The 20,595-nt window shown below is 37.0% G+C and overlaps 2 protein-coding genes across 2 annotated transcripts in view; both read right to left on the reverse strand.

Moving 5' to 3' along the window:
• The window catches only part of LOC145786230 (uncharacterized), a 39,701-nt gene extending 27,094 nt beyond the window's left edge, over positions 1–12,607 (reverse strand). Inside the window, exons 1-20 of the mRNA XM_082597873.1 lie at positions 12,506–12,607; positions 11,724–11,841; positions 11,541–11,644; positions 10,807–10,920; positions 10,388–10,510; positions 9,796–9,969; positions 9,493–9,627; positions 9,003–9,116; positions 8,596–8,703; positions 7,576–7,701; positions 7,390–7,486; positions 6,608–6,726; positions 6,190–6,307; positions 4,872–5,932; positions 3,188–4,519; positions 2,876–3,019; positions 2,437–2,550; positions 1,084–1,192; positions 879–955; positions 611–717 (exon numbers count right to left, since the gene is read on the reverse strand). Coding sequence (XP_082453999.1) covers positions 611–717; positions 879–955; positions 1,084–1,192; positions 2,437–2,550; positions 2,876–3,019; positions 3,188–4,519; positions 4,872–5,932; positions 6,190–6,307; positions 6,608–6,726; positions 7,390–7,486; positions 7,576–7,701; positions 8,596–8,703; positions 9,003–9,116; positions 9,493–9,627; positions 9,796–9,969; positions 10,388–10,510; positions 10,807–10,920; positions 11,541–11,644; positions 11,724–11,841; positions 12,506–12,607 — 4,496 coding nt within the window. The remainder of the gene's footprint in view (positions 1–610; positions 718–878; positions 956–1,083; positions 1,193–2,436; positions 2,551–2,875; positions 3,020–3,187; positions 4,520–4,871; positions 5,933–6,189; positions 6,308–6,607; positions 6,727–7,389; positions 7,487–7,575; positions 7,702–8,595; positions 8,704–9,002; positions 9,117–9,492; positions 9,628–9,795; positions 9,970–10,387; positions 10,511–10,806; positions 10,921–11,540; positions 11,645–11,723; positions 11,842–12,505) is intronic.
• A 70-nt stretch (positions 12,608–12,677) lies between these two features.
• LOC145786682 (uncharacterized) lies at positions 12,678–14,938 on the reverse strand. Its single transcript, XM_082598395.1, has one exon. The coding sequence runs from the start codon at positions 14,903–14,905 to the stop codon at positions 14,240–14,242; it is 666 nt and encodes a 221-aa protein (XP_082454521.1). The 5' UTR covers positions 14,906–14,938; the 3' UTR covers positions 12,678–14,239.
• Positions 14,939–20,595: the final 5,657 nt, after the last annotated feature.

Raw genomic sequence — 20,595 nt, forward strand, 5'->3', positions numbered from 1 at the left:
CTCAACAAACAACAAAAACAAAGGACAAACAACAACAAAGCAATAAGGCAAACAGCATGAGAGCTTGTAAACAACATGCTGTGTGTATAAAAACATTTTATGCAACCCAAAGGTTTACAATAACTCATCGAATGTGAACTAACTGTGGACAAAAACACTGCTATCCCCACATCGTGCAAACAAAAAAATTGAGAAGTGTGGCATGAGGAATGGATCAACAACAGTGTCACAAAGAACTACTTAATCCGACTGCTAAGTATAGCGGAAGGTCTTCATGTGTTTGATGATCAAACTTAAATAAGTTGCTCTGCAATGTCCTCTCAGAATAATACGAACACACATCGACACCCGGGGTAATGAAAAAATAAAACCTCGATCTCAAAAGCAAAAAGTTAATTTTTGATGACACTGCAGGTATAACGACATTTTGAGAATAATCATAGATGTATCGTGATGTATCAGGTCTAGAGAAAGTAGTATAAGCTATTAAGAGAATAGGCTTGAAAGCTGGGTACTTCAGTTTAGGGTTTACCGAGTTCTAAAGGGGTTGAAGACTTGTAAGTTTGAAAATGTTTCAAATCATATGATCACAACGAGCCATCTCAAATACCTTGAAATTGATGCATTCAACTTTGTGGTTGTCTTCTCATGTTCCCTGGCCTGCCATTCCTGCTCGTGTGCCAACTCCTCCAGTTGTGACTGGAGAAACTCCATGCCCTGGTCGCACCATACACAAAATTTTAATGTTACCACAAAATTCTAATTGTTACCATGAAACTTCTAATTTCACCGCAAGACAGGTGACGCAGTAATTCATCTACAGTACAATTTTAGGTCTGACTTCTGTTGTTTCACGTAGAAGATGAATCATCTTGTACCTGCTTGCACTTGTCATCATTTCTTATATCGAAAGCAAGTGGTTGGAAATCTCCGAGATTGTCTTCCTGATAATCTCCTGTGTTAATTAATGAAGGAGAAATAAGTCGGAATAAAAGTGGTCATAAGTCTGATTTTAACAGCACTTTTTGAAAACCAAAAGCAAAGTTAATACGAGTACGATGAAACTGTAGCGCCTAGTTTCACCTTTGCGGAAGTTGGATTGGTTTTTATGAGAAATCTCGTCTTTTTCTTTTTGAACCTCTTCAAGTCTATCTTCAACTTCGGCCAGCTTCGACTCAAGTTGGGAGTTGTGCTGTGAAAGAAACATTGCACTTTCAGTGAGAAATAATTGCAAGAAAAAAAACATCACGTAAACAGTTTTAGACAGGCCGGGTTTGTAGACGTTGAACACCCAAGTTTGAATCACGGTTTCGTAAACAGATAGAAGTAGGCTATCTTACCAAGAAATTTACTTTTTTTTCGTGTAAATGGTTTGCTCAGTACTACAACATATCTTAGACAATTTCAATAGTCTGGAGTCCAATAAGTTCGAATACAACCAAACAAAACAATGATCATTTAAACTTTAGAGTTAGACTTGTGCAATTTTGAGGGCTAGTGTTGTAAAAGTTAATGTTTTAAACCAACTTCTTTCATAATTGATGAATCAAACAAGAAATATAGCAGGTTGTTACTAGTTCAAAAACAAAACTGGCACTGGCGTGACAAAACTACAAAGATAAAAACTGAAGTTTGCGATTTATCAAAAAATTGAAAAAAAACGTAACAAAATTTCTCTTCACATGCCCACGCATTGATTGATTGGATTGTAAATCAAACTTTGTAATCATGTCACATGTAACCCAAACCAATCCAAAACGTACATTGTAAAAATGCTTTCTTGACGCAGTTAAGTGGGTAACAACATATGAAAAAGGAGTTATTGACAACTGCTGCAATCTAAAATGTAACCATTACGATCGTCAGAGATTTTACTCACACATTATCACACCCTGTACTGGTTACAAAAGGTTTCTCGAGTAGAGGAAACATTACTTTGAACTTTAAAATCAAGGGAAAATATCGATCTATGTATTAAGCATACAACCATTACTCAAAAAATATGGTTGATTTGTAAATTGTAAGTAAGCAGTGTTCGCATGCAGGTAAGTAGTTGCTTTCCTCAAAACTTACACATCTCAAAATGCAACTTGCGATAGTATGTGGTAAGTTTTCAAAAACACCATCATTACCATGCTTTTCGAAAATGTACAAAAAAGCACGCGTCTTTGTTGCAAGCATTCCTGTCATGCCAGGCGAAGGATTCGCAAATCATCAGTTGACTATCTTCCACTGAATTTTACATACAAGCTGGCGATATTAATGTTAAAGTTAACCGTAACAACCACTCAAGAAAAACATAAAAACAAAAGGTTCATGCGATTGAGCAGACATAACCACCGATGTCCTTCTTCACAGAACAGTGTAAATAATGAAGTTTATAGAAGATAGCTCATCCGATCATGCAACGATGAACAGTTCCGCGCATGCTTCTACCTCAAAATATGACAAAATAATGCGATGAAAACCTTCGTCATCTTCACCAGTATGGTTGTTGAAGTTTGTGGCATCAACATAGCGAGATAACTCTCCCAGAATGATTGTTTCAAACTAACAACAAAGTGAAAGCCTGAATTCAAAGGCACTCACATGCCTGTTCAAGTGTTCATACCACACGAATGATCCACAGTACACACATAAGCTATCATAATATACAAGCAAGAATACATTTAAACCAGAAGAAAGCAATGAAGTTTCGAAAGCAAAGTCGGAAATAGTTTTTCTCATACGTGCAATGTCTATAATTTCACCTTCACATAATTCCAGTACTTTCACTACGATAACAAATTCTAGTTTTGGAAACTCAAGTTAAGTAGTTGAAATTAAATAACTCTACCAATGAAATACATTTTCCTCTTATTCGAAAAAGTTTTACCTTTTCCATCGTGACTTGGAGATCATCTGCTCGCTGAACCGCGCAGTCTCTCTCTTTCATTATCTCACTCTCACTCTTCCATCGCTCATACTCCTGCTTACTTCCCTCCATTTCCAGTTGCAGTTTCGAATATTGCTCAGACATCTGAGATGCAAGATAATTTCATTGTATGGTGGTAATTTATTTGCTTTCGAAGCACTGAAGTACTAAATCATTGCTTCAGCATTCTTTCTTATAAATACTACTTTTTATTTTACAAAAATACACAATTTCATGTTACGGATACAAGTTGTCTTGACTTATTCCACCCACCTCTCTTAACACGTCATCTTTTTCTTGAAGAGCCTTTTGAAGCAATGCGGTATCATCTTTACTTTTCTCGATTTCAGATTGATTTGAAGTTACCTCGAGTAAGGCGGTTTGAAGTTGATCCACTTTGATGCCTTCCATGTGAAGTTTTTCTGTCAAGTCTTCCTCTGTGGCAACCAGCTCCTCAATTTGAAGAGTGCATTCTCTGCACTTCGTCAAAGAAGCATCGAGCTGCGACCGAGTGGCTTCTAACATGGTCTCAGTGTCGCTTAGTTTCAGCTGCAGCGCAGCAACCTCTTCTTGCAATCGCTGCAAGTTTTGCTCAGCGGTGAGTGAAGTCGTGTTGACATTTTCAAAGTCCTCTTCCATCTGTGCAAGAGATTTAGTTGTAGCTTCTAATTCCAAAGTTAGAGATTCTACAATTGAAGATTTTTCTTTTGACTGTGTTAGAGACTCTTCAAACCTTTTTTGCATAACCTCTAACGAATTATTGTACTCTAGCGACATGGTTCCCATCTGGCTTTGCAGGCTTTGTACTTTCTGTTGATAACTGCTTGAAGAATCATTGATAAACTTTTCTTTTTCGGCCAATTTTTCAACAAGGTCTTCTTTTTCTTGCTTTAACGAAGACAAGTTATTTTCAACTGCGTGCAGTTGCGCTTGAAGATCTTGAGCCGAACAACTGTATTGGGTTTGTATTTCATTAAGGCTTTTTTCAACTTTGGATTTTTCATTTGAAATGAGAGTAAGCTGTTGCTTTGCAGAGTCAAGCTCAGTTGTAAAAGCAGATTCAATATTTTCCATATCCTTCTTGTGTGTGACACTTAGCTCAACCAAACTTTTTTTTAAATCTTCATTTTCAATTTTGTGGTTTTCACAATCAAGTCGAACAGACTGAATTTCAGAGAACAAGCTTTGATTTTCTTTCTTCAAACCAAATATTTCGTTGCTTAAACCTTTATTCTCTTCCAATGCATCATTTAAAGATCTTTGGGAGGATGCAAGAGTTTCCTGTACCTGATCATCTAACCTGCTCAATTCGGTTTCTTTGCTCTGTGTAAGATCAGTAATTTTTAAGTTGAAGCCACCAATTTCCTCCAACAAAGAGGATGTCGTGCTCTTGGACTCTTTCAATTCTCCAGCAGCTATTGTCAGTTTTTCTTCCATAGTTTTCAATTCTTCTTCCAACAGCTTCGTCTTCATATCTCGTTCTTGAACAAGGACTTCATGCTTCGTGATCATCAAAGCGGTTTCTCTTTCGTTGGATGAGGCGTGTTCGTTTAATTGAGCCACCTCTTGCTGCAAGGACGAATTTGCGACTTCCATCAGATGCAACTGCAAAAACAAAATAAAATTCCAAAACATGGTTGATGCAAAAATAGGAAATTAATCTAAACAGTATACATAGTTGTCGACAAAATGAACTGTGAAATATTGTAAATGAGAAAGATATAAAAGCAGACCAAGGCACTCATAGAGTAAATAAAATCAGCAAGGTTTTGTAACTTGAAGAATTTATCAATAAATTTTCCCCGCGGGCAGCTTTTTTCAAGGCAGCTTTTTCAATATTTTATTATTCAAATAAAACAAATAAAAATACATTACTGAAATACAGCCACCATGAAGTTAACTAAAGAACATTTGCTTTGATTGCACGCAAATATTTGCGTAAAGGTTTTAGAAGTACTCGGTTTCTGATTAATGTTTCGGCAAGTAAAATTGATCTCACCTGCTGAGTGACATTATTTATTCTTTCTACAGCAGAGTCAGCTTCTTTCGCCATCGCTTCAACAGTTTCTTTTTCGCTTTGCAGAGCCAGTTTGGTGCTTGCAAGATCGTCAGTCAAGGTTTCGATAATCTCATTTCTGGACGTTAAATCTTGCTGCAACTGATGGCTACTGTGCTGCAGTGATTCGTTGCTTTGTTCAAGTCTGTCAATGTTTGATTGACCAGAGCCAATCGTATCTTTCAAACTTAAGATGCTGTTTTCAAGTTCATGATTTTTCTTCTTCAGTTGCTCATTAATTGACATGTAGTTCTGTATGGTTTCATCTCTATTAACATTTCTTTCCATGAGGAGTTGACTCAGTCTTTCGACTTCTTTGTTCGTATCGGCTACATTGTGTTGCTCCTGTAGAAGAGCTTCTTGAAAAGAGCTGTTTATCCTATTCTTATCCTCCTCATAGTGTGACTCAAGATTCTGATAGGATTCTTGTAGAGATTCCTTCTCTGTTGTAAGATCCATAATTTGGGATTTCAAGACAGAGCTGTCTTCCTCTGCTTGCGACAAGGCACCTTTCAACAAGTCGCTCTCAGCTCGGTAAGTTTCAACAGATTGCTCCAAAGCTTCCAAGTTTTCCTTCAGCGAATTCGCCTGAGTCAACAAAGCATGATTAGAATCTTGACTCGCGGACAAGTTGGTTTCTAATTCGACGCAATTCTTCTCTGAAACTTCCAGTTTACTTCTCAGTTCGTTTGTGAGCTGCTCAAATTCCACGATGCTTTCACGTAATTCTTGATTGTGACTTTCTCGCTGCTTCAACGCACCAGAAACCTCATTAAACCGTTCTGTGCATATCCTGCAGTCGTCTTTTAACTTCATGATCTCTTCCAAATGCTCTTCACGCATTTTCTCTTTAACTCTGGCAGAAGTTGCTTGAAGATCTTTAACGCGATTCTCGGTTTCATCAAGTAGCGTTTGAAATGATGACTTTTCAGTTCGTAGAGCAGCAACCGTCGACTCCAAATCTATAAAAAATGTCACGTGACAACTAAAGTTACTCAAAATACAGCTTCATTAAGAGCGGAAATTTTAAACAAAAAATCTTGCTTTGTACAACACGGTTGAAATTTCGTTGTGGTTAGATCCAATAACACAGTTCTTTCACTAACAGTAGCCATAACAAAATGTAGAAAGAATCATGCATTTGTTATTATGCTTTGAGTTAAAAAGCAAATATGTATTTAAGGAAAACAAATATGGTGAAACAACTGAATACAGAAACCTTGGATTTGCAGTCTAGCAGATTCCAATTCCTTGTTGTCATTCTCAACACCAGGGGTTTGCAAATGTTGAAGCTTGGCCTTGTTTGCATGTAACTCAGCAGTTTGGTCTTCTAAAACCTTGAAAATGGCGACCATAGTGTACATAAACATTTCAACATACTAAAGACAGAAGGGCAAACACAAAAGAAACAAAGTTTATGGTACCAACAAGTTGGTACCATAAACACCTGTTAAAGTAGTTTCGACAAGACTTGTGAGTCAACACTTGTAGATTATCAGTGAAGACAAAATATTGTGCTTTTTGAAATGCTTGTTAGCCCACGAGTTCAATAATACTTCAGCTTCAGTATTTCCGACTATGTTTTAATTAATTGAAAAGTTGGTGAGCGATTTCAAATGCAACAAAGCAACCATTACTTTGGTTTGAGCATTGAGTTGATCCAGAACCGTTTGCATCCGAACTTCGACAGCACGAGCTTTCTCTTCTTTCGAACGATGCAACTCGGCAATTTCGTCTTGGAGAGATGCAATCGTATCTGTCATGAATAAACAATTATGTCGGCGAGTAAAACGTGATATTTTCACGTCATTTCAACGTCTGGTGAGGTTGATACGATAGCGCAACTTTTGCTGGCTTAGCTGGAATAACACCAGTCCGACCAACCTATACACTTTAACTTCAACGCACGAAGTGTGTGGGGGAAATAACATCCTATCATTTGAAGAAGAAAGCTGCAAGGTGGGCTTGACAAGAGAGGACGCGTTAGACAGATCGATGTGGAGGCAAAGTGTGAAGGCGATTGCGGCATTTGGAGGTGAATCCGGCCACCCTCGGTAACGGGGACATCACCGAATTAAAACTGGACTACTACTACATTCCAGTTCCTTGTAAAAGTTTTCAACAAACTTTTACCTAAGTAAGGAGTAGTGCTGCTGCAACAGAGCCTGCTGCAAACTTACAAACAAAAGCAACATCTATAAAGAATTGAAGATGGCTCATAATCCAATGTGCAATGTGGACTTGAAATTTATACAATCAAACACGGCATCACCAACTGCCCTCTTATACCTTCTTGGGACGATAACGACCTAAGAAATGTTAACAGCAATCCTTTTATTTGGCTCCGACACCAGTGTGATCAGCTATCAATAAATTGCAACTTTTCAGAATAATAAAGAACACTCTCAAAGTAACAAACCGTTTAGTTGCGTTGTAGTAGATAAGAGTTCACTTTGGCTGGCTTCGTTCGCTTGTTTCATCTTCGCATAACTTTCTTCTAAAGACTGAACTTTTTCCTGCACACACGAATCACAGTAACTTATTATGAGCTATTGAAAGCTTCATAAAGTACTGCTTCCTTGCTAAATTATTCCTTGTAAACTACCTTTAAATCGTTGTTCTCTGCCGTAAGAAGAAGATTATTCTCTCCAGCTTGCTTATATGCTTGCTCATACTGTTGCAGAGCTTGCACCAGTTGAGCCGTATTGGTTTCACCTTGGCCAAGGTTGTTCTGAAATGAAATCGCCATTGATTTATTAATCATGACAATGACAAACGATTGTGATAGAAAACCTTATATGGCACTTGACATTTTCCAACAAATGAAAAAACAGTCAACTCTTGTTTGTATTGTAGCAGACAACAAAGAATAATTTACAGCATTTTGCTCAAAATACAGTCGTGTACAATGCCCAATAAAACAAATGGTTTAAACTAATGTGATGCAATCTGTAAATGGTATTGGTAATAAATAGCCTGCACGCAGAAATTAGGGTGAGTGACTGATACATCGTAAAGGGAGAAGGTGACATTAGCAAGATGGAGTGAGTATATTATTATTAATGTTGAATCTATTTTGAAATGCGTTAAAAAGAGGGTGGTTGAGAAGGAAAGGGTATGTACTATGTAGTGCAAAAGCATGATAGAGCTAGATCACAAATATGATGCTTTTTGAAGTAGACGGTAGCAGAAAGCCAAGTTTAAACTGGGCACATGCCGCATATTAGAGAGATATGTAAAATGGATACTAGTCATGATACCAGCCTTGGGCTGCAAAGAGGAGATACAGACGGGTCTGCTACTATTCGATGAGTCCGATTCGGTGAGTTCCTAACCTCTAACCCCTAACCCCAAACCCCTAACCCTAAAACGGCAATGATAATTAGGCTGCGGTACCCGATAATTTAAAAACAAAAAATTGAAAAAATCCCCTGTTAAGGGACTCACCGAAAACGGGCTCACCGAAACGGGCCATTCCGAATACAGACGACCTACATCGATGAAGAAAAGTGATTTCAAGCACAACCGACCACCCTTTACTGTGATTTCAAGCACAACGGGGAAAAACCGTCAGCAAACAAAAAATTATTGGAAACGGCAATATGAAAATACAGCGCCTACTTACAGCAGTGGACAGCTTTTGCAATTGTTTTGATTCCTCCATAAGTAGTTGTCGACTTTCCACAGTCTCACGAAGGTTTTGTTGAAGAATATTAATCGTTTTATGAAACTCCTGAATGAAAGCATAACTTGAAAATATAACGACGTGTTTACAAAATGTATCGATACAGCAATAACAATGGTAGCGCAAAACATGCGAGAACATAAGATCCGGTAGACCTTTTAAACGTTGAAGTGGAATTCTAATGTTATGAGTAGGCTACTCGTCCCAGGCAGGTTAAACTTATTACGGTAAATCAACTTTGTCAAACGTACTACAAATCGAAAACTATTAATATTGCTCGGGTCAAATCGTGCCTGAACTTGAGTCGTAAAGAGAAAGAAATCGCTTTCATGACACCACAACAATACCTCGTGTTCTTGCGTTTTATCTTGGAGCTCGTTCTGCAGAAGTTGGACAACTTTATCCTTTCCGAGCAATACCTCGTCCTGCTCATGAAGTTTACGTTTCAATGAACGTATCAACTAAAAAAACGACAAATATTAATGAGACAAAGAGAGGAATTGTCTAATTATCCTGCAACGATCAGTACTTATCAACTAGAACGGTACGGCCGTTTTCAAAGAAGAAAGCCTAAGAAAATGCACGCAATGTTTCTGCTATAAAATTACCTACACATTAAATTGGAAAAAAGCGGTGCACAGTATGCGTGTGTACAACCAGCAAAAGTTGATAAACGTTTTACAAGAAACCGTCATTAAATATATAAAACAAACTAAAATGTACGTTTCTACTGAGATATGCTAAAATTTCGTTTATGTGCATTTGAGAAATGAAAAAATAAAGACGACAGTAGTTGCAAACTTTTGCTAAGTTTTATCAAAGAAATTCCTGATTCACCTGATCTTGTTCTTGAGACTCTTCTTGAGTGTCAATAAGACTGGCGTCATGTTCTCTTTTCATCTGGAGAATTTGCTCTACTTTCACTTCCACAGTTTCCTCTTTGTCGGTAAGACGTTGCTTGAGGTGATCGACCTGTGGAAACAAATCCATTTACTTTTGATCAAACCATTTAGAATCCGCTTCTAAATCTGTAGACTTATGCAAAGCTTTAAAAATCCACAACTTTTTACCCACAGAAATGGTTGGAAGGATAGAAAAATAGATTAGTATTAGGAGTCTTAGGACACAAAATTCACTCACTTCATCTTGAAATCGCCAAATTTCTTGTTTTAAATCACGTATTTCGTTGTTATGTTCATCGGATGTAACAGTGAGTTTTTCTTCTTGCGCTTCCAACTGGCTGCTCAGTTTTTCCAAAAGTAGGCGCTGTTGCTCTTCATTGGATGATGATTCATGGAAATTTTTCTCTAAATCCTTAAAATAAAAACACAGTAAAATATCAATTTTGTGAAGATCCTAGAACCACCATCTCAAAAGATTGCCAATGATCACACAAAATTATTATTTTTCAAAAACAACATTGTCTTTGGTGAATTTCTAACCTCTTTTGGAAATAGCATATTTTCAAAATGAAGTTAAAAGTCTCCAAACGCAGTAGGCTATTGTTTTTCCTTAACACAAATATATATTTGTAATAAATACGCAACGGGAAAATGTTAAAACACCAAAATATACAGCAGCCAATCAAATAGAAGAAAAAGAATCACAATAAATCAGCAAAAACTCAAATGCAAGTGATTTAAAACAAACTGTGATAATATAAAGTCTGTTTTGGAATTCACAAAAAAAAACATTGAAAATGCAATCAATATTATATCTAATTATCTATTACCTTCAATAATTTGTCTTTATTCTTCAACTGATTTTCTCTCTCATCGAACTTAGCAGTTAGTTCAGCAAGTCTCTGGTCTTTAGAGACAATGGCTCCGTATAATTCTTCAACATGGCGTTCTTCCTACAAATTCAAACAACAGAATTTAAACAGAAAATCAAAGAACAGAAGTTGATTTCCATGTTGGTCGGAACAAGACAGTGGGAGACGAGATTCACCAGGCTGAAAGGCAAATTGCCGATTCATTTTTTTGCTAATGACGTGATTGGTAATGAAATAAACCTCATGATTTAAATGGAGGAAATCTATGACATTTATGCAGTTGGCATCCATCAAACATTTGTCAAAGCTGTTCCATCAGAAAGCATGCTTCAATTCACGAAACAAAATCACAACACTAATTAGCTGAAAAGACTTACCGGCTGTTTGGTTTCAACATCAATTCCTCTGTTGGTGGAAACAGATTTCAACTGCTCGGTCAGTTCGGCATGCTTGCTGTGAAATTCCATCTCCATGCGTGAAAACCTCTCCTCCTTGCAATCAATAAGTTTTATGATTGAAACGGAAAATTAAGTTTCACAAATGAAACAAAATGCTTTAAATACAACACTACAGTAACAACGACCAATCCAAAACTATCTTATGGAGGCTAGCGTATCCAGTAAAACAACATCACTTTCTAGTAATTAGTACTTCGAGAGCAGTGGTTTTTCAGCAGGGCCACATTTTATAATGCGGATGTGCCCAAAAGCCAACAATTCCTTATGATCATAAAAAATGTTTTGGCGCAGACAATATTATTGAAAAATTTTGCAATAAAACGACTGACTTCTATAAAAGCTAGATTAAATAGCTGTCAGCATAGAGCATTAACAATAAAGCTTACTACTGATACATCTCCATGTCTCAATGACTTACCTAATGAACAAAATGAAGATAATATAATCTTGCAAAGAAAAATTCGTTGTTTTAAAATGAAGTTTAGTTTATTCTTTTTTTCTAAATAATGATAACTCAGCTATTTACCATTAAAATACTTGGGTAATCCAGAAATGTTCACTCTCAGAAATCGTTAAACGACTATGTGACACAGCATATATAAACTAATACAGAAACATTTTAAAATGTCTTAAATAAATCCTGAAGATGTTACTTGTTCTTTAAGAGCTAAATGACGTCGCGATATTTGGTCTTCTTTCTCTTCCATACGTTTTTGTTGCATCATTAATTTTGCCCTGTTGCTTTGTTCACTGCTGCCATGCTGAAAAATAGCAAGAAAATGATTAAAATATATGATTAATCACCCATATTACAAAAAAAAAAAAAAAGCTCACAGAATTGCTATTTCCAGCCTCTGATGAGTCTTTAGCATCTTTTTTCTTCAACAATGCAGATAATTTGGCATCTTTAGCCTTCACTTGCAAGCGGGCTTTGCTTAGCTTTGATTCCACATCCTGAAAGAATACAATAGTTGTTGAAAAATCTACAATCTGGAAAAAAACTATTTGGTCTGTCACATTGATTGGGCTAGGCCTATTTCAAAATTATGTCATTTTAGACATTTTTTTCTATATTTACAATCCTTTTCTTTCTTAAGTTTGCAACACAAGCAATTTACTAAAAAAGTAAATATAGTACTATTGCTTCCATTATTGAAACCTGTGAGCACATGCTGCATCATTGTTGTAGTCAACTGCATTGCCAACTATATGAAAATGAATTATAATCCGTTTAAAACTCATCTAGAAAATAAAAACACTTAATTTTTTTATTACTACAAATGAAACTGGATAGAACTTAACACCATTAGTCCATTAACACAGTCCCCAATTGTATAATTATATACAGTAATAGTTTGCCTAAAATATACAATAGTTTGCCACAAAGACATGGTAAGCTGGTAACTTTATGCTGGGCTCCAGACACAGAAAGTGGGTCAGATGACAGGAGCACATCATTAATAAAAAGTGAACACCACTCAGGTACTGGTTTAGGGATAAGGAAATTACTCATAGTAAAAGCTGGTACATTTATACACTTGCTTTTGTATTGGCAGCAGATATCAAATAAAACTCACAAACTAGCAAACATGAAAACAGAGACAAATATGCACATGACCTTTAAAACTTTGTTCTTCTTTTCAACTTCTTGATCTTTCTCTCGGATCAGATCTTTCAATTGACTGATGAGCAAAAGTTGCTGCTCATCATCTATCTCCATCATATCTCACTTGACAAGATATAAAAGTATGACTATTTAATAAATAAGTTTTTGTACATTTTTCCTAAAAACACATGATGTAAAGACAAAATTAAACTTCTAGGTAAACAAGACAATGTAAAAGAAGCAAATTTTGACTAGTCATATAATTGCGGTATATACCGTACTGCACAGTGTACAATGTACATGCAGTCATGCAACTAAACAATTTTCCATAATACAGAAAGTGTCTAACTGTGTAACAAATGGGTTTGATGATTTTCTTGGTTTACAATGAAAACAATACAATCTAATAATTCAGTGATGCCCTATAGTTCCCCAATCGCAAGATCAAGCGACAATCGTTAACTGCAAGGGCGTGCAATCGGGCTCTTGAGCAACATACTTCAATGATAGCTCTCCAGTTTCCATCCAGTGGCACCTAGTGGATAGGAAAATTCACAAACAACACTTTACAGTAATCAGAAACGTCACTGTGTCAATCCCGGTGACTAGGCCTGCACCAGTGACTTAAAACCGTCACAAGTATATGAAATTACCAGAATGAAACTTCTAAAAAGGATTTTAAAGTCCAAGGAAAAAGGGTCCCACCATCAAATGTTTACTTTCTTAATGAAAAGTTACAGTTACATGTGAACTGAAATTCAACACATTTGATTTTAGGATGGCAAAATAATTTAATGTCATATGATACCAGACCTAACTTGATCTAGTATAAATTGTCAAGAACATGATTAGTTGATTACACATGCTACAGTATAAAAACATTCAGTTTACACCTAACATAAACCACAACAATTGGTTTTATTTTTCATATATACAACGTGACAAATGAAAGTGGCCTATCAGGTTTATGCAATTAAATGGCAGTGATACTTCACCTCTAAACATTATAATAGTTCTAGCAATATTGTAACACACTTTATGTATGCAAGCTAACATTCCACAACTTCATGTAATTCAATTGAAATCACAAGTAAAACGAATTCCCACCTAGTAGAGCGATCAAACCTAATCAGAGCATGTAAACCTATAAAACTGTTGCTTCAAATGTTAGTGTCAAAAAGTTATAGACCAGGGTTCGATCTTAACGCTAGTCCGCTAGCCAATGGCTAGTGAAAATTTGCGCGGACTAGTAGAAATGTTGCAGTACTAGTCCGATCGGCTAGTGAAAATATTAGCCGATGAAAAGTTTTATAATGTTTTAAAATTGCATTGTTCGCGTCTGTACTACGAGAAGGTGTTTTTGTGTGTATTGTTGCTCTCTTGTGCATACTAAAATCTGAAAGCCTTTACTTTAGTTAGTTTCAGTCTAAGCCAAAACACTTATCTTAATACGTTATCAGACAAGTGAAAAGTCAGTAAACTGGTCGGACTAGTGAAAAATCGTGCAGGCTAGTGAAAACGAGGAGCAACTAGTCCGGTGGGCTAGTGAAAAAAAAAGTTAAGATCGACCCCTGTAGAGTACGAATTTTCTTGCCTCTGAATGAATATACAAAGCACACAAAGAGTCTGGGTAAGATAGATTTCAAGCCACAACTTTTTTTTTCTATAGCAACATTGCAAGAAGTTTAAAACCTACAAGATCCTCTTTTGCAGTAAGATGGTTGGACAAATATATGGATCTATTGATCATTTCTTGATATTTTTTATTCTAGCATTGAAGTCTTTCTCATTTAATTTATAAGCCCAATGTTGCAAGACTTGCCGCACCACTGGTGAAATTGAAGCATCATCATAAGTTGTGTTAGCTTTGAAGACTTTGGTAATGAGGTTGTTTCTCCATCGTCCAGTTTCACCTGCACATCGAAGCCAACGTCCGACTTGCCTATCATCATCTTCACTTCTGCGACCCAGGAAAAATCTGCAATACCATTGAAACCAACCATATGGATCTTGGGCCTTTATCCAGTTTGAACTCTCCCATGCTTCTAAAGTTGAACCACACTTAACTTTATATGTGTTGACAGTTACATCATATTTTGGTGAGGCAACCAATTTTTTGATGTTTAAGTCTTTTAACCAGTCTTCTGGGAGCTCTTTCCACACTTCTGCCCCATATGATTGTTTTGTAACACCAGATTGAATAGGTCGAAAATATGTTCCTCCAAAACTGCCAGCTTGAATCACTTCTTTCGGTGACATATTTGGACGAAACTTGGGCCAATCTTTGAACATAAACTTGCCTTCTGCATTACGATCAGGAGTAATTTCCTGCTCTTTGTGCTTTTTAGCCATTGGTGCTTCAGTTTTTGCAGCTAGTGAAAGTGCTGCTGAAGATATCTTTCGTTTTCCCATTTTTCTGTTACACAGCAAATGTTTAAGCTTACAAAAAAAAACAGTGCTCCTGATAACACAATATATAAAAATTATATATATACATTCAATCAAATCAATTATGCAATAAACTAGAAGGTTATGTCCCTCCTGCACATACGTTACCTGTTGATGATGGTTGTAAAAACATCCCGATATCAATTGAGCAATTGTTCAAACTGGAAATTGATGTTTTTATGTTTAAATTTTACAACAATTTACTACCAGATTGCTTCTCCATTCTCCAAACTTTTTAAATATGTCAAAGAGGTTCACAACCTGTCTACAAGAAACCAGAATAATGATTCTCTAAACATTCCGTTCTTCTCAAAAACGCTTACTTAGCATTCAATAAAAATCGCAGAAGCAAAAACATGAAACGAATTTCCTTCTTCGATTAGAAAGACTGATACAAAGTCACCCTTTGTCCACAAACTGAAACAAAACTAAAGCAAAACAAATATATACACATTACACAATAGAAAGACAACATAAAAAGGCTGTTTTGCATTCTGGTGAAGATTTCAGTTAAAATCCAAAATAATTTACAAACGATTAGGCCTAATACCTAACAATAATGTCGACTGCTTGTGCTGTACTTTTATGTTTGCAGATATTAACAGCAAACGCAACACTCCATAACCAACACGACACCGTCACAAAAGGGGATGAGAGCTTTATCAACACCATCATCTTATCTCTACCAGCTCATCCATTCCATCACCCACCCGGACAAGAAACAATAACTTGAACTGGATCTCAAACCTCAATCGTCGTAGGCTGCTGTGTGATGTGCAGTCTGACCATACAAAGAGCTCGAACACCTGCTCTCCTGGGCCACATCGAAACGGGCTTTTGCCTGAGGATGGGTTTCTTTTAGCCTACCGTATATTATATCCGGTTTTCTTTCTCTATCCTATTATTATTATGATAACTGCTCATCCACATCAATATTGGAACCGGCAAATTCAATCCACAACACTTTTCATTAGGCTGTCATTCATTACTACATGTGTGCTTCTCTCCGTTTTTGTTTTATTTTTTGTTGTTTGTTTTTTGGGTTTTGTGGCTGTGCATTTTCCATTCAGGCACGTTGTAAACCTTTCAAGGTTTTTCCACCTTTTCCTGTTCATTAACGTGCTGGTAGGTCTATATCGACTTTTGTAGTTAGTACTAGTAGTATCTTTTTCGTCCCGAACGCGTTAATGACCAAAAATAAAATGATTGAATGATTGTATTCCCCTGTGCCCAGATTCAGCGGCCAACCAATTGTTGACACACGTCACACATGATTGCATTGCTTTTCGAGTTGTCCAGAGGCGGCACAAAGCAGTGTCGAGCGGAGTGTGATTTTTGAGACTCCGATTCCACTCTTACTCCATGAAACCAGACTCTACTTTAAATCGACTCGAAAAAGTTTCATCATTGTAGACTCTGAATCCATTCCAAAACCAAATTAAAGTTAACGTGATAGGCTTCTAGCCATTGCGTATAACACGAAATAGGTCAAGGGTACAAAAATCTTTTGTCCGCTTTAGTGGCATGTAAATTTTGCAGTGGCAAACACTAATAAGCATTACCACTTGGTAAAAAATCGTGGTGATAGTTTTTATTTTTTTCTTGAACAAACAAAACTATCGGTACGGAATTTATTTGATTAACTAAAATACGAAGTTGCTAATCCAAACTCAGAATCCACTCCGAATTCTTGTAAAAAATAAAACTCCGAATCCACTCACTTTCTAAAAATCGGACAAACTCAGGCTCTTCGCCACTCCAACTCTACTCCATGCTCAACTCTAGCACAGAGCTGTCTTGGTCGTATCAAGATGCGACTATTTTTGCAGTAAATTTTGCTTGTGTGAATTTGTGTGTGAGCAATGTCAAACACAGTGACGATCGGTGAGGGAAAGCAAGGAAAGCAGTGCTTACCTGAGCGAAAACTATGCAAAATATAATGACTGAATTCTAGGTTTAACTTCTTATTATTTTTATCACGTCTATTTTAGCTTGAAAATTACTGTATTCGTGACTAGAATTACTCGTAACGCTTGTGAGTAGTCTAAGTCCTCACCAAACCGCATGTCTTGCCTATAAATGGCAATTAACGCAAACGCTTCTGTCAGAAACAATCACTGAGGCTCCAGGTAAGCAACTATCAAACTTGCTTTCCCAGATTCAAAAATGTCAAAAAACGCCTTCGTTTTATCCAATCCTCAATCGTTTTGCAAAACGTCACCAGCTGCTTAGCCAATCAGATGTGTTATGGTTATGGTTAAGTTAGTTGTGCTTTCCCAGTGACGTCAATGCGAACATTCGCTAGAGCGGATAGACTAACTCGTCAGAATGGTCTCTCGTCACGGTGCAGAGCACAGCATCTTAATGCCGAAATAATTGTTGCTGTTTTTTGATGTCTCCTCGCCATGTATTTTAGCCTACTAGCTTTCATAGTCATGCCTTTGCCCTTTTTACAGCGTTGATATAACGTTACTTCTCCAATGAACGTTCAGGTGCGGATGCAATATTTAGTTCGTCGTCGTCGTCGTTCGTCGTCGTTCGTATGAAGCAGAAAGTTTGTGGTCAGCCGAATGGAAGGACTTGGAGCCAACTTTTCGTCAAGTCATCTAGTGTGCGGAGGCCTGTTATTCCATTGGGAGGGGAATAGATGGGACACCCAAAGATGATGTGGTTAGCTGTTTGCTCCGTCGCACCGCACTGACAAGCAGCAGAGTCCCTTATGCCCCAGCGTGTCAAGTAAGCATTGAAGGTTCTATACGCAGGAGGCAAACTTATCCAGCTTTTTGTACAAATTGCTTGCGGTTGTAATGTTTAGGCCTAAGTGTTAGTTTTTGTAGTGTAGGCCTAACTGAATATCTGAGAATGAACGTTCATGACGAATTAAATATTTAGACAACTATTATTCCATGTCTAACACTGGATTTTGGTCCTGCAACGTTAAAATTAAGATTGTTCATGACTTCTAAACATTAAATGGATGTATGATCACGACATAGGCGAAGCACAATTTGACAGATTTTTATTTTTGCTTTGTTTTGGAAATGCTCTCAGAGCGCACCAAATTGGAAGTGCTTTTCAAAAATTTCTGGGGGAGGCCCTCCAGACCCCCCGCTGGAAGTGTTGTTTTCGCCAACATACCTTCGGGCTTTGCCCGACGGTTACGCCCTTCGTGCCTATACTACCTTGGTGCAGCGTATTTCCAAGTTGCTTTCCCAACAGTTTAAGCCACCGAACGTCACTATGGTCAAACACCAACTTTTACATAGATATACATGCACACCTTATAGTGCTTTATGTAACGGACAACTTTTCTCAATATCGTTTTTCCTAATTTTTGTCATCTAGGCCAGGGGTGTGCAACGTGCGGCCCGCGGGCCAAATGCGGCCCGCGAAGAAAAATTATGTGGCCCGCGAAGATGTGCCAATTTTGAATTGTGTGCGGCCGCGAAACGTGTTTATAATTTAGTTTAGTCTGGTACGTGTGAACAATTCATTGTGGAGTGGATTATTGTAGATTTTGCACCTTCTGTTAACCATTGTAGAAGTCTCCCACCGGCCACCGCTAATCCATTGTATTTAATTATTTAGAACGTAAAAATGTATGGTCACATAAAAAGCATTATGAACAAAGTACGACTTTGGAAAGCTCACGTACAGACAGGAAATGTTTTCCACTTTCCAACTTTAAGAGACTATGGAATGCATCCTGAGAAGAAAACTGAATTTGCTGACCAACTTGAAAAATTGTTGTATGAATTTTTGGCTCGTTTCAAGGACTTCAAATCTCATGAACATTTGTTTGGTATATTCGCTTCGCCATTCAACACAGACATTAACAAAGCACCAGAAGTAATAACTTGAACTGATTGATCTTCAAGAGAAAACGGATTTGAAAGCAAAGTATTTAAAAATGAATATTGGCGATTTTTACCGAAAACATTTCAACTAAGATAACTTTCCACATTTGAAAAATCCATGGCTTCAAAAATGGCATTGTTTGGCTCAACGTAGGGGAGACTGGGGTAAAGTGTGCAATGGGGTAAGATGAGCAACCCCTGTTTTTGGAAAAACGAGTCGGCGGAATTTTTTTATTTTTATTTTGGATGTATCACTCATAATGCCACTTCACTCAATGTATTTGTTATGTCCACTGACAATTGCATTTTACAATGGCACGCAATTATATCAGATTATATTGCATACGGTATGTCGAAAATTCGAAATTTTTATTTTTTTGCCAAAAACTGAATAACTTTATTGTTACACTATGTAAATCAAACCTGTTTTTTTGTATTGGTAAGTATAAAGTGTGAGGATATTCAATAAAACGTTCAGGTTGGTTAGTCTTGTAGTTTTTTAAATATTTGTAATTTTGTCACAAAAATCAGGATGGGGTAAAGTGTGCAATGCTAGTTGAAGTACTGTATCTTGGAGCAATTGCTCAACTTACCCCAAAAGAAATAGCCTTAGCTTATTTAATGTTTGAACTGTTGAATTTGTGTCTTTTTAGGTTCGTATTGGATAAAAAAAACAGTGTTGTGTTGTGAAGCATAATGCCTCGCAATTATACAAACTAACTGACAGGGGAATGCTTCAACTTAATCGAATTGCTCAACTTACCCCAGGTCACTGCTCAACTTACCCCATACAATTTATGCCGGGGTAAGTTGAGCAACACGCGAATAAGTATCAATATAAAAAAAATAAAAATCGCAAGGTGATAAAACTCAATCTAAAATGTAGCTGATTCACTAGTGCTTTAAGTTTACCCTATTAAAATTTTCCAAAACAAACCGTTCTTTTGTAAAAGCGACTTAAGCAAAAAGGTGCTCATCTTACCCCACCCTCCCCTATTTGTGCGAACATTTTTTTCTAAAACCGGCGTCATGAAATCTCTTTTATTGATCGGTTCTGACAGATGAACACTTGGAAAATGGACTTTGAATTGCGATCACTTCCATTAAAGTAAATTTGGAAAAAGCCGTCGGGAAAAGAAGCCAGCAGCAAACTTCTCACTGAGCTCGTTTAAAGACGGTGTGACAATAAATTTGAATAGCAGTTTTCTTCAGAAATGTATGCGTCCTAACTTATTATTTCTGGAAGGAGATAACCCCTAATATAAAAATAATATGAATAACAAAAAACTACTCTTTTGTGCCTGCAACTAATTGAAATCATTATTATGTTAAATAAACGTGCGGCCCGCGGTTTCACCCAGTTATTCATATCTGGCCCTCCTGTAATAAAGGTTGCACACCCCTGATCTAGGCTACAGCAGTATCAAATCCTCCTAGCCTATTTATGTTTGTTTTTTATAATAATTGATACATTGTGATGGTGGCCTATAGCCGACGTTTTTTCCATTGTTATATTTTACTAAAACTTTAGCAAACGCTAATTCTAGCACAGAGTCACAGATTGGTCGTTGGCTTGATCGTGGTTGCTAGTTTGAATCCTTATTTGCGGTATTCTCAATTTGAGGATGAAAATTCAAACCAATACCAGTAGGCTAGTTGTTTTTTTTTTTGTTTTTTTTTAGTGTCAGTAGCTAAACCTTTTTTATTTATTGAAGTAGTGTGCCTGTCTCTGCACATAGGCTATGTGTGCATGAATGTGTAGTTAGATTTGTTGTTGTGGGGTAATGGTTGACTAAA

The sequence above is a fragment of the Aplidium turbinatum genome, chromosome 17, assembly GCF_918807975.1.
Source record: "Aplidium turbinatum chromosome 17, kaAplTurb1.1, whole genome shotgun sequence".
Lineage (NCBI taxonomy): Eukaryota > Metazoa > Chordata > Ascidiacea > Aplousobranchia > Polyclinidae > Aplidium > Aplidium turbinatum.